At 36.5% G+C, this 16,549-nt stretch overlaps 1 protein-coding gene across 1 annotated transcript in view; it reads right to left on the reverse strand.

The window, feature by feature from the left end:
- LOC131620311 (guanine nucleotide exchange factor SPIKE 1) overlaps positions 1-1,958 on the reverse strand; it is a 34,731-nt gene extending 32,773 nt beyond the window's left edge. Inside the window, exons 1-7 of the mRNA XM_058891343.1 lie at positions 1,618-1,958; positions 1,373-1,535; positions 1,037-1,158; positions 807-910; positions 640-695; positions 394-491; positions 137-274 (exon numbers count right to left, since the gene is read on the reverse strand). Of these exons, the coding sequence (XP_058747326.1) occupies positions 137-274; positions 394-491; positions 640-695; positions 807-910; positions 1,037-1,158; positions 1,373-1,535; positions 1,618-1,677 (741 nt within the window). The 5' untranslated portion in view covers positions 1,678-1,958. The remainder of the gene's footprint in view (positions 1-136; positions 275-393; positions 492-639; positions 696-806; positions 911-1,036; positions 1,159-1,372; positions 1,536-1,617) is intronic.
- Between the last annotated feature and the right edge of the window lie 14,591 nt (positions 1,959-16,549).

Below are 16,549 nucleotides of genomic sequence, written 5' to 3' on the forward strand. Positions count from 1 at the left end.
TAATTAAAAACCAACACCCTGGAGGTGCTCTTACATAATGGTGGCATAAAATAGGAACAGCAGCCTATAATCCATGGCTAAAGCATAAAGAAAACAGCACCCGCATCAATGAAGAAAAAAAAACATCAATACGTACTGTATCTTTACGAGAATAAACAGAAGGAGTAACTCCGCCTTCTTCAGTAGCATGCTTCTCCAACTGGATTAACAAACAAACCGAAGCAGATGGCGCATCTAAGTAAAAGATTGAGCGAGGTTCACAGGTAATTTTGGCCTGGAATTTTATAAATGGGAATAACCATTGGTTTGTCAGTATGAAATCATCAGTTGATTTTATGTACTAAAAAAATCATATCCAAGAAAATTCTTTAAAATTGGTCTTGTATAGCTTACATCCTGCATTTCAGTTGGTAAAACATGAAAGTAATAGTCTTCCGATAATTTCTCTCTTCTCTCCCTATTGTATAAGCAAATTGTACCGTAAAAAGGCTCTACAAAACAGAGCTCTGAGTCAGGCACATGAATCGGCTCTCAGCCTAAAAATTAAATGGCAATGAAAGCGGCATTGGCAGTGTAAGCTTAATGAGAGGAAGCCATCCATCTAAACTACCCTGTCAATAACTACAGCATAACACTCACCAGACAATCCTGCCTGAAATTGTAAAGACTGAACCTTTACAGAAATCTTCATTCCACTGAGATGCCCAACAGAAAAGGGATGACAAAAAAAAAATCAGTTGGGCAAAAACAAATAAGAAAGACAGACAAAAGAAAACTCTACTAGAAACATCTCAGAACTTCCATACTGTGATATAGGAGTTTCGGGTATCCTTTGTCCAAATATCAATGACCTCTCATTTTCCCAATCAAATGCCGGCTCATAAGCAGGAAGGGGAGACTGACCAAAATGCTGTAAATTAAACATAAAGAAAAGAAAAAATAACCAAAACCAATTATCAGCATTGTTGTGGTTTCAAAAAATATACATAACCCACAAACACCAATTGCAAAAGAAACATAACTAAATCCCATCAACCTTTGGAACATCCGAATGTTCGCCATCTGCAATTTCCATAAATTGCCTTCCCGAAGTACTAGGGATGTCATCTTCACTAATATCTTCGCCCTTGGTTCGTCTTGCGCTAGCAAGCCGCATTTCTGTATACCAATAAAAAATTTCACTCAAAATAAACATAACACAGAATCTACAGACTTTAAACTAGGGTGACTCAAGTAAGTAAGCACATCCACATTCTAAAATCTAAGAAAGGTGTTTTCATTCAAAGTATATATCTTATTTTCTAAAATTAGAAGCAGAATGCAGAGGCTTGTATGATGAAGAAGCAAAAAATAAAAATGAAAATGGAGATACCGGTCTCAATGTCAGTGTCAGGGCCCTCGTATATCTGGTTATGAAACGCTGGCGTTCCAATACTTTGATAATGGCCGTATTTGTTCTCATCCTTAACCCAATCCGTAGTGTAGCAATGAACAAGTTCATTGAGGTGCGGCCATTGCTCCAGATTCTCGTCAAACTGCAAGACATAACAAAACGCCACATTCACAACAATTGCATCAAATACAGTGCTTGAGGAAGTGAGAAAGAGGGATACACACCTTGTTACGCCACTTAGTAGTGGCCGGAGTAGAATCTCGACGGTGACGGAGATGAAGCATGACAGATCTAGGGTTTTTCTCCAACGAGAGGAAATGAGTTCAAAGACAGCGAAGACGACGTCGTTTTAGCTTTATACGCTAGGTAGAGAGTGCGTTAGGTAGAACATTGGTGGATCTGGAAGCAGGAGAAGAAGCATTGCGAGGATTTTGAAAGAGAGAGAAAGAGTAGTTGGTAGCTGAATGCAACAAGTGAAAAAGAAGAATCAAAGTAGTCAAAAAAAGGTCTAAATAGAAAGATAACGCCAAAGAGGGTTCATATAAAATGTTAATAGAAAGAAAAGAAGAAAAAAAGAAGGGAAAAGTGGCGTCGGACCCAATGTCCCTTTCTATTGTTTTTCTTCCAACTTGCTGTTATTTTAAGCTTTCGGGTTTGGAAATTAAACTAAATAAATGCATCATTGACAAAAAAATAAAAACTTTTTTTTTCTTTTCCACTGTTTCCAAGCCAGGCGTTTTCGGTTAGAAATCAAACTCGACATTCCCTAAATATCATTCTTTGTAGAGACTCGTTTGTCACTCGAGCTCAGACGCTTTTACCAAAAAAAAAAACATATTTAAGTAATGATAGATAATGTCTCATGAAAATCAGCAATTATTAGTAACTAATAACTCATATTTCTTCCATTTATATTTTTCTAGTCTAGGTGATAATTTTGGATTGGATAACATGCTAATCAATATTTTTCCATTTATCTAGAGATCTTACAAAAAAAATTATAAATAAGACAAAATTATACTCTCGAAATAAAAATTATGTTATTATTTGAAATAGTTAATTTAAAATATAGTAATATATAAGAGAACAATAAAACACTAAACCAAATACGAAATTTATACTTTCGGTCTTGTTGAAACATATGTATAAGAGCTTTAAAATCAAAAGGAAAGTTACACAACATTTCATCTTAAATACATTTCACTTCTTCTTTGTCGGTTGACTTGAACATTGAAGTTGTTATTAAGCACTACTTTATTATAGAATTGTTAGTTTATTCACTATCTTCATGAGTCATCTATTATAAGTTCAATTCAATCAATTTGGATTGAGACACGCCAGATATGGGTCTAAGTTTCATTTCCCTTAGAAAAATTGAACACTTTCCTCAGTGACTCCTAGGAAGAAAACAACAATAAGTACAATCACCCTCGTCTCCTGACTGGGCAAGAACTACTTCATCGCCCAGATTGAGGGCTCAACCATAGAACGACATCCCAGATGTGGCAATCAATAAGGAACCAATAATTATAAAATTATATGACATTGGTGCAAGTCAAACATGAATGATTCCCGATCAAAAAAATTGCATCAAACAAATGAAGAACAGTTAGAATGTGTGGTTCTATGTGTTATGCGAGTAACTGTGATTTTGATAAAAGAATAAATCAAAATAATCATAAACATCATCAAGAAAGAAAAATATTTAAGTAAATCAAAAAGAGAAACACGAAGGTTCTGATATTTGGGGCAAAAAAAATCAAATACTAAGAACAATATCAAAGGAATTGGAGTTTCTAAAAGCTCGCATGTGATCAAGTGCCTCAATTATTTTTATCTTTTTAGGATCATTAGTTGTAATAAGTGTGAATAGCTCTCAAAGTGCAAAAATAATGTGCACGCAAACTTAAGTTATTTTATAAACTTCATTTGTTTTTTAAATGTTCTTAAATATTAATTCGAGCTTAAATCAAATTGATTAAGAAGTGCACTTGATCAATTAAGAAACAAAAGTTTGCTCTTTAATTGATTAGAACGTGTGTTTTGTAACACCATTCTAATCCCTCGCGAAATACAAAATAATTTCAGAGTAAAACATGTAAAAAGGATGCTACAACTCCTCAATAACCATTTTAAAACCATTTGTCATGTTTTTCCGAGGAACATAAATCAACATTATTCAACAAAATATGTGTAACACATTGGAATAGAATTTCATAATTTGAATAATGTAAAACATCAGTTATCAGAACCAAAAATCATCGGCTCGTAATTCAGCCAAAAAAATTATCCAAATAAATAAAATAAGAGTTTATTAAATAACCCTAAAATAAAAGAAACGTTCTCCAATGTTACAAGACCAGAGCATGAAACCCGACTCAACCGAAACTAAACGGATTAGCTTTACTAGCTATCCTCACCAAGCACAAAAGTTGTTACTCCTTAATCTGAAAATGGTCAACAGTAAGGGTGAGACATATTCACAATTAACATATATTATGTGTTGATAAACAACAAAACATCATAAATAATTGTTCACCCCATTGCAACATATTCTAGATTTTAGAATATTCAAACAACATTTCACAAATACGATTTAAACACAATTCACTTGAACACATCATAACACTTAAATTCATCCACTCATGTTAAAATGTACACACATACTAATGCAATGAGACACTATGCATGTGGTACCAACTTATGGAATTAACCCATTTCACTTATCCAAACACCATCGGGATACGGCCACCGCCAAATCACTAATTCCACACAAAGGGAATTAGCTTCCATTGACCCAGACACCACCGGGATACAGCCACAAATTTATGTGAGTGTTTGTGTTGTTTAACTTAATTGAGTTATTAGAGATATATAACTAATTGGGCCTAAGTGATAGAAACATAATGGATGGATTGGTAGGTTAAGTCCAATTGACATAAGAGAGATAGTAAGAGTAGAAAGTTGGGATTTTAGAGTTGGAGTCCCATAACTCATTTTGGGGGATAAAGAAGAGAGAAGAGAAAGAAGGGAGGAGCCCTTGAGATGAGAAGAAAAATTATGGAGGAAGCCTCAATTTTCGCGGCAAGTTTCAGCATAGAGTCTGTAATACGGTGGGAGAACTGACTTTTTGAAATGTGCGGATAGCAAGAGTCGCCACCGACTTTTATTTTATCCAATATATAGAAAGGCTAAAAGAACAGAAAAAAACCTTTTTAAAAGACTTTGAGTTCGGGGGGTAAGTTATACAAAGGGAAGGTTTAAAGCACCCTTTATATCCATGGTTATCCATGGGCTCTTGATTGCTTAGCTCGCTTTGTTTTCAGAATGTTCGAAAAGTGTCGTGTGTGAATAGAAAAAGATTCGTTAAGGACTTTATCTTGTAAATAAGCGTAGCCTTGTTTTGAATAAATTTGAAAATAAGTGGAAAAAAGATTTTGAATTTGAATTGAGCAAGCAATTAAAAGTTACCTACCCTAAGTTTGAAAAATCGTTCTTTTAGCTTTTCAGTTTGAAAAAGGCTATCCATACCATAAGAGAGTAGGAAGTCCTTTCATTGGATGTTAAGGGTCGTCGGAGTTATCGTTCGCCATAAGACTGTCCCTATCATGGATCATCCAACCTTAGTTCACTGTCCTCATTAAAGTTCCTGCCAACTTATATGATTCACAAGCTTCAACCAAGTTTCATTCACATCCATCACTTTACACACCATTAAGATAGTAAGATAAGTACATAACATCCAATACAATTTCGTGTACTATTAACAAGAGATTAAGGGTGATCAGTTCCTCAATTTGTCAATAGTTAGCCGACAATCATGATGAAGTATAACCCATCATTACTAAACTATAATAGCGCACTTTATCACTTGGCTCAAGTCACCTGAGCATAACGTCCAAGAATTCACTCCATAGTTTCCTCGACGCACGCAGCACAACACAATTCTTAAATATCTTCTAATACAGCAACGTCACTATACCAAGTATAATCCAAATCACTTTGCTCCACGAAAATTTATTCAAGTAGAGAACTTAAGCAATGTCAATAAATCCTTAGTCTTATAACTTCACTGATCTCCACAATCTCGCATTTTATCGTATTCTAATCACGATCTCAACATCGTCATCTCATCATTCGGTTAGCGATAAAACTTCCAAAATTTTCTTCTAGTGACTCAGCAATCCACTTATATGATCCAACAACAAAACCTGTAACAACTCATCTTTACATCATCATCCAAACGTCGACGTCACGAGCAATAAAATTCCACTGACAACTTCGCAACTCACCAGCACCGCTGAAACATCGCAGCCTTTTAAAATTCTAACAAAAAGCGCTCAACTGCCAACACAAATACCTCCCTCGATACAGACCTTCCTGATACAAAATGATATACTAAACTGAAGGGAATTTCATGTAGATTCCAGAAATTCAAGAATCGCTTAAATCCGAGTTAAAAGTAAAAAGTTATCACTTGTATAACATGGCTGGTCAAGGAATCCCGTATACCAGTATGTACTAAATTCAGCATCAGACCCAAAACTTCAAACGCATCTTTCTCCCTCGTCGAAAACATGTAGCAGACAAAGTTTATATGAAAAGTGTAGGGAATTTCGCAAGCTTTCCGAAAAGTCCAGAATCGTCTCCATCGTAGTTACGAGCGAAAAGTTATCACCTGATTAGTGAAGGCTGTTCCATAAATACGAAAATACAGATTGGAAGTGATAAACATGGATTCTACCTTTCTCCCCTGCTTCCAAAAATTCCCAACCATCCTCACCGGCATAAAAATCCGCATCGACTCATCCAAACAATTCCTAACTTCGCTTGGTTTGACTTCGAACGGTTAACTCCCAAGAGTATCTTCTAATTAATCCAACCTCTCGTCCAACGACAAGTCACAGTTATTCCATCTCAAGGATACATCAACTCTACCGCGACATTAAAATCTTAAATTCGTGCTTCCTTCAAAATTGGAAAAATCATGCCATCTCGCCAATACTCGCACTTATGCAATTCCTATTACACCGAACCAACTGTTCACACTTTAAACATCCAAGAGAAGCGCTAGCTTCTCCCCCACTTGGCTTCAATCCCACTCCTACAAACAAACGACTAGAAAACAAACAAGTACCGACAGTGTTGTACACACTTGTCGCGTACCAAGGGATAAATAACATTATACACACTGGCCGGACAGACCGACCTGCTCTAATACCACTAATGTAACACCCCAAATCTACCCAACGTTATATTTAAATCAGAATGCGGAAATTTCAAACATTAAACATGAGGCATTACATTCTCAACTTATTCCGACAAACAACCAACCTATATTTGCTTTTATTATGATACATAGCATTCGGCGTTCACAACTTATAAATCATATACAACTTTATCCAACTAAAATCAAAACTTCAATTTATAATTATTCAAGAATTATTGTAATAACAACAATTAGAAACAATTTCAACAACAAATAATAACAACTATTCATCGTCTTATAATAACAACAACATGACCGACATAAACAATCATAATTCCATCCCGAGTGCTACGTATCAGAGCAAGACACCAATCGACTAACAACAACTAAAGACTTCATAAAGTTACTTCGCTTCCACAGCTATTCTTGAGTACCTGCTCAATTACCCATAATAGGTAACATTATTACAGAAGGGGTGAGATATCATACAATATAAACAAGTGTATGATAAACAGTATATTAGATTAGGATTATACAAATTCTACCACTTTAGATAGCAATTACACAACAACGAGTAAGCGACATAAATCAATACAACTTACTAGCAGCAACAACTTAGTAACAACAACTTAATAACAACAACTTAATAACAACAACTTAGTAACAACAACTTAATAACAACAACTTAGTAACAACAACTTAGTAACAACAACTTAATAACAACAACTTAATAACAACAACTTAGTAACAACGACTTGATCACAACAACAACTTAACAGTAATGACAACTTAACAGCAATAACAACTTAATGGCAATCATAACTTATAACCAACAATAACTTAATCACAAAAGCAACTTATAACCACATCAACTTATATCAAACGATAATTTATCAGATAGCAACAACAACAACAACACGATAACAACTTAAACATCGACAACAACAACAATGGTAACAACTTAAACATCAACAACAACAACAAAGGTAACAACTTAAACATCAACAACAGCTCAGACATACAAATTGAATGTGACTCAACTATGCAAATGCATGTGGTACCATTTGGAGTAAAACTCCCAACGTAAACATATGCCAGGTTATCGAGGCATTTCAACAACGTAAACAGGGTGCCATCAAGGCCAACGTAATCATGTGCCATCTAGGCCAACGTAAACAATGCAGATGTATGCATGCGACAACAACCACAACGTCATAACAACAACAATGAAACGACAACAACAACGACAACAACAACGTAAACAACAACTTGAACATGCAACAGATGCATCAACTTAATCCAACATTGGTCATACGACCTACAACTTAAACATGCCCACAAGTCGGGACAATAACAACGCTGAACAACATAATCAATTTTCAACTTATTCAATATTGGCCATAGGCCTACAACATCATCAACGTAATCAACGACAATTCAACAGCGACGTATAACAACAACATTTCAACATAGTAATAACAACTTGTTCAACAACGACAACATATTCCCAACAACTTACTAACAACATATTCAACTATATCATGTTCAATAATAACATCCTAGAAACAACATAACAACAACAACTCGACACAACGCTTACTCATACCGACTATTACTATAAGTCTTATTTATACTACTTAATAGCAACATATACTACATTCTACTCAACAACTTTTACTTAATTGTCCACCAACTTACATCATCGGTCCTTATACTACTACCAAATTATTCCTACCAAGGTTGTAACAACTCTGCAGCTATCAACTTAATATTCGTTATCAACATCTACCACTAAGGCACCAACAACTTAATTATTATTTGTTAATTATCAACAACTCCGTTACTTGAATTACCGCTACATAAGCCATCATTATTGCTACAGTTACTTTTATCGCATTATAATTAGGCTACCGATTCAGCCTGCTACTTTATACTTCTGCCATTGCTCCTTCGTGTTATTTTCCACTTTCTGCAACTTACACCACATGCCAACTATTTCTAATAATAAGCATTACTACCAATTCATTTGATTGAATTTCGACAACTTAATTCAAGAACATAACATTTATAACAGCAACATAACAATTTTCCACCACTAAAACACAATACAACAGCAACCTACAAATCATCCCCAAATCAACACGGAGCAACCAATTATGAATAACAACCAAGGACTCAGAATCAACCACATAATCAAACACCGACACTGAGGCAAATTCATAAACCCCATCCCACATACGTGTTCGTCATAACCCCGGTTATAGAGTAAGAACCTCACCATTATCTTCGAATTGGAGATTCCTCTACTCTCCCGGTTGCCATAGCTTATGCCGCCGCTTCCAACTTTTCTCCGAAAATCTTTTCTAACAACGTGCAGAGACGCACCAAAAACCTGTTCGGAAATCGTTTTGTCAGACGGACTTAAAATCATCAAAACGTAAATCACTCCGGTCAGAAGTTACCTCTACGAGTCTGGAACACTGTGTCCAAGAACCGCGACAATCCAACGGTTGGATCGGGAGAAACGTTTGTTTTGCTAAGGTGTCTCACCACAGAAACTTGCTGCGAAAATTGGACTTCCCCTGGCTTTTCTCTTCCGCCATTGCTCTCTTCTTCACCTCTCCTCCAAACCCTTATTTTCTTCGTACAGTACAACAAAAACCTATTTCTTTTCTTTTTCTTTATTTTCCAAATAATCCAAATAACTCCTATAACTCTTATTGGGTCAATCATTCACACTTCCTCATTGCTATTTACCACACACTAATCCAACCCAATTTACTTTAATCAATTAGTCCAATAAATAAATCATATTATTCTTACTATTATCCTCCAATTAAACCGACTAAATAAATCCGACTTAAGCTTAATATCTTCGATCAGCATAACAATCCAATTTCAGCTAAATCCAATAAATAATTCCTTCCATAATTAAATTAACTAATTAATTAAATTCGGGGCGTTACAGCTCTCCCCCACTTAGAATATTTTCGTCCTCGAAAATCTATCCGACACAATCATCATGACACCTCACGCTTCAGCTGCGCAACTCTGATCATCCAACCTTAGTTCACTGTTGTTGCACCCCAAAATTTGCCCACCTATTTATTCCTAATTGGTTTAAGCTTCACATTTCATATGCATCCCTCCATTAGGGCATCAACATAACATCATGCATCATTAATCAAATAAATTTTCATTGGATCAAGGATCTTGGAAGCTAGGGTTTTTGTATGGTCATTCATGATGGACTTCTTTCTCCTAAAGCTACGAGGTTTTTCTCTATGAAGATTCATCAAGGGTCGAGATGTTCTTATGTGCTCCAATTCTTATCTTCCTCAAGAATTCCTCAAAGAATTGTTATTATGTCAGATTGAAGTATAATGCATATCATGGTGTGAGAATTAGACTTATGGGTCCATTGTGTTCAAGGCGCAGCTGTGCGTAATTGGTTGTTGGTTTGGTTTGAATTGAGGGATTGAGATTGAATTAAGGTCGCGATGATTTGAGGATGAATTTGATGATTTAATTGGCCTTATTATTCAAACTTTGTTAAAGGAATTTTGTTCATTGAGAATTTAATTCAAGCTAAGATACTAGATTCATGATGCAAGAAATAAGGTCGTGGATTGCTTGTGATCAAAGCTTTATCATTTCCCTCATTGATTTGTTGATTGCAATACAAGGTGAATTGTTTGGAAATTGAATTCACACTCATTTGAGAATTAAGACGAGAATACAAAGTCATTCAAGGTCTTTCACCGATTTCATTCATCAAGTCAAGTTCACCATTTATCAAATCAAATGTTCAAGTATTCATACAATATCATCACAACATTCAAGGTCTCTTTGCAAAAGTACAAGTCATTAATACAAAAGTCATTGCGAAAAAAATCATGCTATTACATTCCAATTCAACAAAGTCCATCGATTGCAAGTCCAAAATCCAGTACATTCCATAAAAGAATTCCGACATGGCTTTGGTTTAATGTTTCTGCAAGAAATTGAAGAAGACCATGTGTTCCCGTATGTCTTCAGACTTCAAAATCATGCCAAAGACCTACATCAATAAACAAAACCAAAGTCAGCCCCACTTGCAAAACCAGTTCTGAATCATACAAAAAAAAAATCAGCCAGCTTCCAAGGCCATGCATACATTACAAAATTTCACCATTAGTTCTAAACCAAAATCCATACATTCACTATTCAAAACCAATACCTGCAGCCTGCACACAGTAAATACAAAGAGAAAAAAACCATTCAGTTCAATACAAAGGAAGGCATTTCAAGGGCATTTCATGTTAAACACGGTTCAGCCGACAGAAGGTAGAACAGTCCAAAACTTCCAAACTAATTAACAAAGCAATTCTACAAAAACAGTTCAGATTCACTACTAAACATCACTCAGCATAATTTAAACCAGTCCAAACCAAAGCTCTGCATACAAATCAAGAAAACCAAATTAGAACATACATCTTCATCCAAAAAAATCAAAACAGTTACACCTATACATATCAGCCCATAAACAGTCCCGATATACTAGCAGCCCCGCATCGATTCAGTTCAGAAAAACAAGAAATAAAGTCAGAGAAAATCATATAAACATTTCAGTACAAGGATATAGCAGTCCAAAACTCAGAATCAGCCCCATAACCTCCTAGTTTCACACTAATTAGTTCAGACCCCTAACCTGTTCTAACTACCTATAACCAACTAACCTTACATTCCTAACTGATTTACAACAAACAACCTCAATCCTAACAGTTTTTAACAGATTTAACTAACAGCCTAACTTTCTAAGTCTTCTAACTAACTCCATAACTACCAAACAGAAGTAACAGAAACCTAACAGCAACTAACCGATTCAGTTACTAAACTAACAGAATATAACAGAATGGAGAAACAGATGTAACAGAAATAACAAACTGAAAAATCAGAGATGAACTAACCTCAAACCTCCTTCAACCTCTATATAACAGAGCGCCCTCTCCATTCAGCATTTTTTCTGGATTCTCTCTTCATTCTTCTCCCACCTTCAATCTTCTCTCAGATTCTTCATTCATCTTCAACTTCATTCACTTCTTCACAGCTTCAATCTTCTCCACCATCTCTTCACCCTTCACGCCTTCAATCTTCTCCATTTCTCCATTTTTTCCTTCATCTTCACTTCACTCCTCCATTCATTCATAACAATCTTCACCTCTATATAACCTCAACCACCATTCTTCACTTCCATTTTTTTTCACCATTTTCTCACCTCTCAACTCTCATCATCTCCATAACACTTCAATCAACTCTCTCTATATATTCATCTGCACTTCTCAGATTCAAGCTCACTCTCTAAATTCCTCCACCATATTTCACCATTCAATCTTCATCACCAACCTTCAATATCATCTTCAATATCCACCATTTTTCGCTCCTTCTACTCTGAATCTTCTCTACAAATCATCATCTTCATCAACTCTGAATCTACATAGAAGAACAAACGGTTAAGAATCAGAAACATTGAAGCAACATCATAAAGGAGATGGAGAATTCTCAACTGATTGAGAGCGAAAAAAGCAGATAACAGCAAGAGGAGTCAATGTAACCGAATCGGAACTCACCTCGAAACAGAAATCAAGGAGGTACTGATTCCTCTTCATCCTTATCATCAACACTTCGCCAATCTTGAATCTCCAAGAATCAACAACCAGACGAGTCTTCATCTTCATCATCGTCAACTTCAGTCAACCTCATCAATTTGCGACTGAACAATTCTTCATCATCCTTCAGCAATCTCTGCGCACGATCAACAACGACAACAACAACACGCAGAGTTCACCGGGAAATCAAAAAAAGGGAGAAAGTTTGAGCGCGTTCACCGATCGATTCGAGAATGAAACAAATTTGATACGGAGAGACGTGATAAGTAGAGGATATGAGAGACGTGGTCGGAGAGCAGAACGGAGCGAGCTAATCGGAGAAGAAAGGGAGAAGCCGTCACCGCCGCTAGCGCGTGCGTTGGAGGAAAGGGTGAGATTCGCCGAAGGAGTTCAATCGTCACGTAAGTAAAGCCCTAAATCCCCTTTCTTCTTTCCTAATTTAATTTATTTTATTTTATTTTGTTAATTAAGTCTGATAATAGAAATAGAGCAAGAATCTGGAAATTAGTCACGGTTAATCCCATGGGCCATCACGAAATGCTCCCTACACCCCAGGAGGCCCATTACACCGTTTCTTGGCCAAAAGGCTTAACAAAATTTGTAACAAATATGAATCACCAATAAAAAACCATGCTGGGCCATTTCCTCTGGGCCTGTGCGCCTTTGTTTCTACTGACTTCACCATCATTTTCAACTTTAAACCCCCTGATCACTTGTTTTTTTTATTATTGTTAGAATTTAGTTTTTGACATAGTTTTTCTTAGTAATAAAGATAAAAAACCATTAAAATTTTGTTAGATTTTTAGGTAACCGTTGACATAAAAAATGTGCATTAAAAATATTAGTTTTAGGCTAGTTGTTTTAGGCTTTTACTTGATTTGTAATTCGAACTCTCCAATAAAAAGCTCATAAAAATAGTAGATTTTTTAGGTTAATTTTGACATTTAAATTCCTTCACAAAAACCCATAAAAATAGTAGTATTTTTTTTAGTTTAATTTCGCACTAATGCTTGAATTGCTTTTGTACTATTTCCATGTCATTTTTGTGTAATTGTCATGTGATTTTGTTGCTTAGCTTTTGGCCATATTTTTGGCCTACTTCGTTAATACCATTTTAATGCTCCCTTTAGAATTAGACTTAGAATAACAATTAGGCTAGAGAAATAGGTTAGTTTCCCTTGTTCATTCTTTTTTCTTTTCAACTTTAAAACACTAATAAATAAAGAGGCGAATCACATTAAGAAAGTGATAGAGAAATGAGTGGGATTCATTCCCTAATCTGTTTCTCAATCACTTAGTGGCATAGAAATGAGTGGGATTTATTCCCTAATATGTTTCTCGGTCACTACTTAATGGGAGAGAAATGAGTGGGATTCATTCCCTAATCTGTTTCTCGAACATTAATTAATGGGAGAGAAATGAGTGGGATTCATTCCCTAATCTGTTTCTTGAACATTATATAATGGGATAGAAGTGAGTGGGATTCATTCCCTAATCTGCTTCTCGATCATTATACATTGTTATGTGATTCTAATCGCAAAGTAAATTCCCTTAAAAAATACCCAACCAAAAACATCTAAAACACTTAATAAAGGCTCAAATTAAAACAAAGTGACGAAGTGGTGCGAAACCTTGTATTGGGTTTTGTTCATCATGTAGTTACATAAAAAACACAAACCCAAGTTCATTTTCTTTTGCCTTGTTAGGCGCTTAAGAACAAGTTAAGTCCTTTCCAAAAATAGGCGTATAAGTCTCCAAAGGTCGAGCATCGTGGATTGTGACCTTAACCGCTGTTCAACTAAAAAACACAAAACAAATGGAAACTATGGAGCCGAACTACGGTCGTTCTGATTCCTGAAAAGGATACGTAGGCATTGGGTCGCGGGGCCTAAGCGAACACACTTGTAAATAATTCCTTCTTTTCCCCGTTTTTTCTTTTGCATGCATTCGCATTTAGGTTTAGACATAGATACACCCTTTAAATAGAAACAAACATAGGTGGATACCATCGAGTACGATGGGCGTGAGGGGTGCTAGCACCTTCCCCTTGCGTAACCGACTCCCGTGCCCTGTTCTCTGGTCGAAAGACCTTGTTCTTGTTCCGAGTTAGGTTATCTGGTATTCCTTTCCCGTGATGGGATGAATATATTAGTGGCGACTCTGATTCCATTTTTCGCGGTAGCGACAGCTGGCGACTCTGATGGGGATGTTGATAGACCTGTTGCTGGTCCATCCTTAGTGAGTCGATCCTAGCCTGCGTTTGTTTGTTTATTTACTGGGTGTTTATTTGTTTTTATGTCCATACCTTGTATATATGTTTACATGTTTACTTTTCTGCTTGCATATCATGCATATGGATTATATTCTGTGTTCCTTGGGGTCTTCTGTTCTGTTTTGCAGGTTGGGTGGGTTGTTCTATGAGGTAAAAGGCCCAATACCCAGGCCAGAGTTAACACATAGGATACCTAGGATAGAGTGGATAGTCATGACGCCAACAGAATGTCAGGTTCTGTTGATTGCGATCATGAGACCCACGACCAGCTGAGACTCGAATGGGATACCGTTGTTGGCATGTATTTGCAACAATGATGGTGTTTCAGGAGAGTTGTTAACGCTGGAGACCTTTTGACCTACCTTGACCTAGATTTACCTGTGAGTGGGGAGGGATATACATGACAGGTACCGTTGGTGACTATTCTATTCTGTTGGTGACTATTGGTTCTCCTGGTATTCAAAAGGGTGTCGGACCTTTGATCTCATGACATCTAACCTACATCAGTTATTCAGAGGATTGTATAGTGGTTACTCGGATTATATGGACCTTGATCCCATGCTTTTGCATTGCATAACATCATTACTTTATCCACTTCATTTCTGGGGGATTCTAAAGTCTATTTCCAAAAAAAAAAAGATGAAAAAAAGTAGAAAAACAGAAAAGATGGAAAAGAAAAAAAGAAAAAGATACTATATGCAAAAAAAAAGAGAATAAAAGAGAAACAAAAGTTGATGAAAAGACTTTAGGATCCCTTAGAAATGAAACATGCATTCACACTATCATGCATTTCATGGTTCTATCAGAAGCTTATGGGGGCCCTTTGTATTCAGATTTTGACATCAACAACAAATTGACTTCTCACCGCTACGTGCTTGAAGATTAATGATGGAACAACTCCGTGAGGACTTAACTCAGATGAGGACAGAAATGAGGATTAACCTGAATCAGTGTATGGAGGCCATTCAAGCCCTTGCTTTTAGACATGAAGAGTTGCGACAGGTTCTTCCGAGGCCGAATGTAGATGTTAATCTCAACCCAGGAGAAGGTCTTGTAAATCAGAATGTTAGAAATACTGTTGAGATTCCAATTCCTGCTAAGGAGACTTCGCATCATGAGAATAATTCTGAACTTGAAGCCTTCAGGTTCCCGATTGACGAGTTTGACAAAAGGTTCCACCTCTTGGATGAAAGGTTGAAAGCCATGGAAGGTCGTGGCTCTATTGATTTAGACGCTGTTGGTTTGTGCCTAGTGCCTGGTATTAAGATTCCTGCTAAGTTCAAAGCTCCCAACTTCGAGAAGTACAAGGGTATCACGTGTCCGATAGCTCATGTCAAGGCATTTTGCAACAAAATGGCTCCTTATGCTGAGAATGACAAGTTGTTAATGCATTTCTTTCAAGATAGCCTCAGTGGTACATCTCTTGAGTGGTATAACCAACTCGAAAGAACCGATATCCGAACTTGGAAAGAACTAGCAGAAGCCTTTGTCAAGCGTTACAAGCACAACAGTAACATGGCTCCGACCAGAATGCAACTCCAAGCTTTGACTCAGAAAACTGACGAATCGTTCAGAGAATATGCCCGAAGATGGAGAGAATTAGCTGCTAAAGTTCAACCTCCACTCTTAGAGAAAGAGCTCATGGATATGTTCAAGGATGTGATGGAAAGTCCGTACTACCAATGTTTGGCTGCATGTAAAGCCTCTGATTTTGCAGAATTAGTTCTCGTCGGAGAACGAATGGAGCATGGTATTAGGAATGGTAATGTCCAAGTTTTTGGTACTCCTTCTGAATTCCATAAGCAAATGAATGAAGAGACCAATGCAGTTTCTGATTATGAAGAGGAATCTCCTGATTATTCTCCTGATCATATCTCTTGTCATGAAGCAGTAGCAGTAACTCTTGTTCAGGATGACCCACAAATTTGTGTTGCAACTCTCAATCAGCCTCCCACTCAGTTTGTTCAACAGAAGCTTATCCCAAAGGATCAATCAGGTCAGTATGTGCCACAAAGGCGGAATTATCA

This window comes from Vicia villosa, linkage group LG7 (genome assembly GCF_029867415.1).
Source record: "Vicia villosa cultivar HV-30 ecotype Madison, WI linkage group LG7, Vvil1.0, whole genome shotgun sequence".
NCBI lineage: Eukaryota > Viridiplantae > Streptophyta > Magnoliopsida > Fabales > Fabaceae > Vicia > Vicia villosa.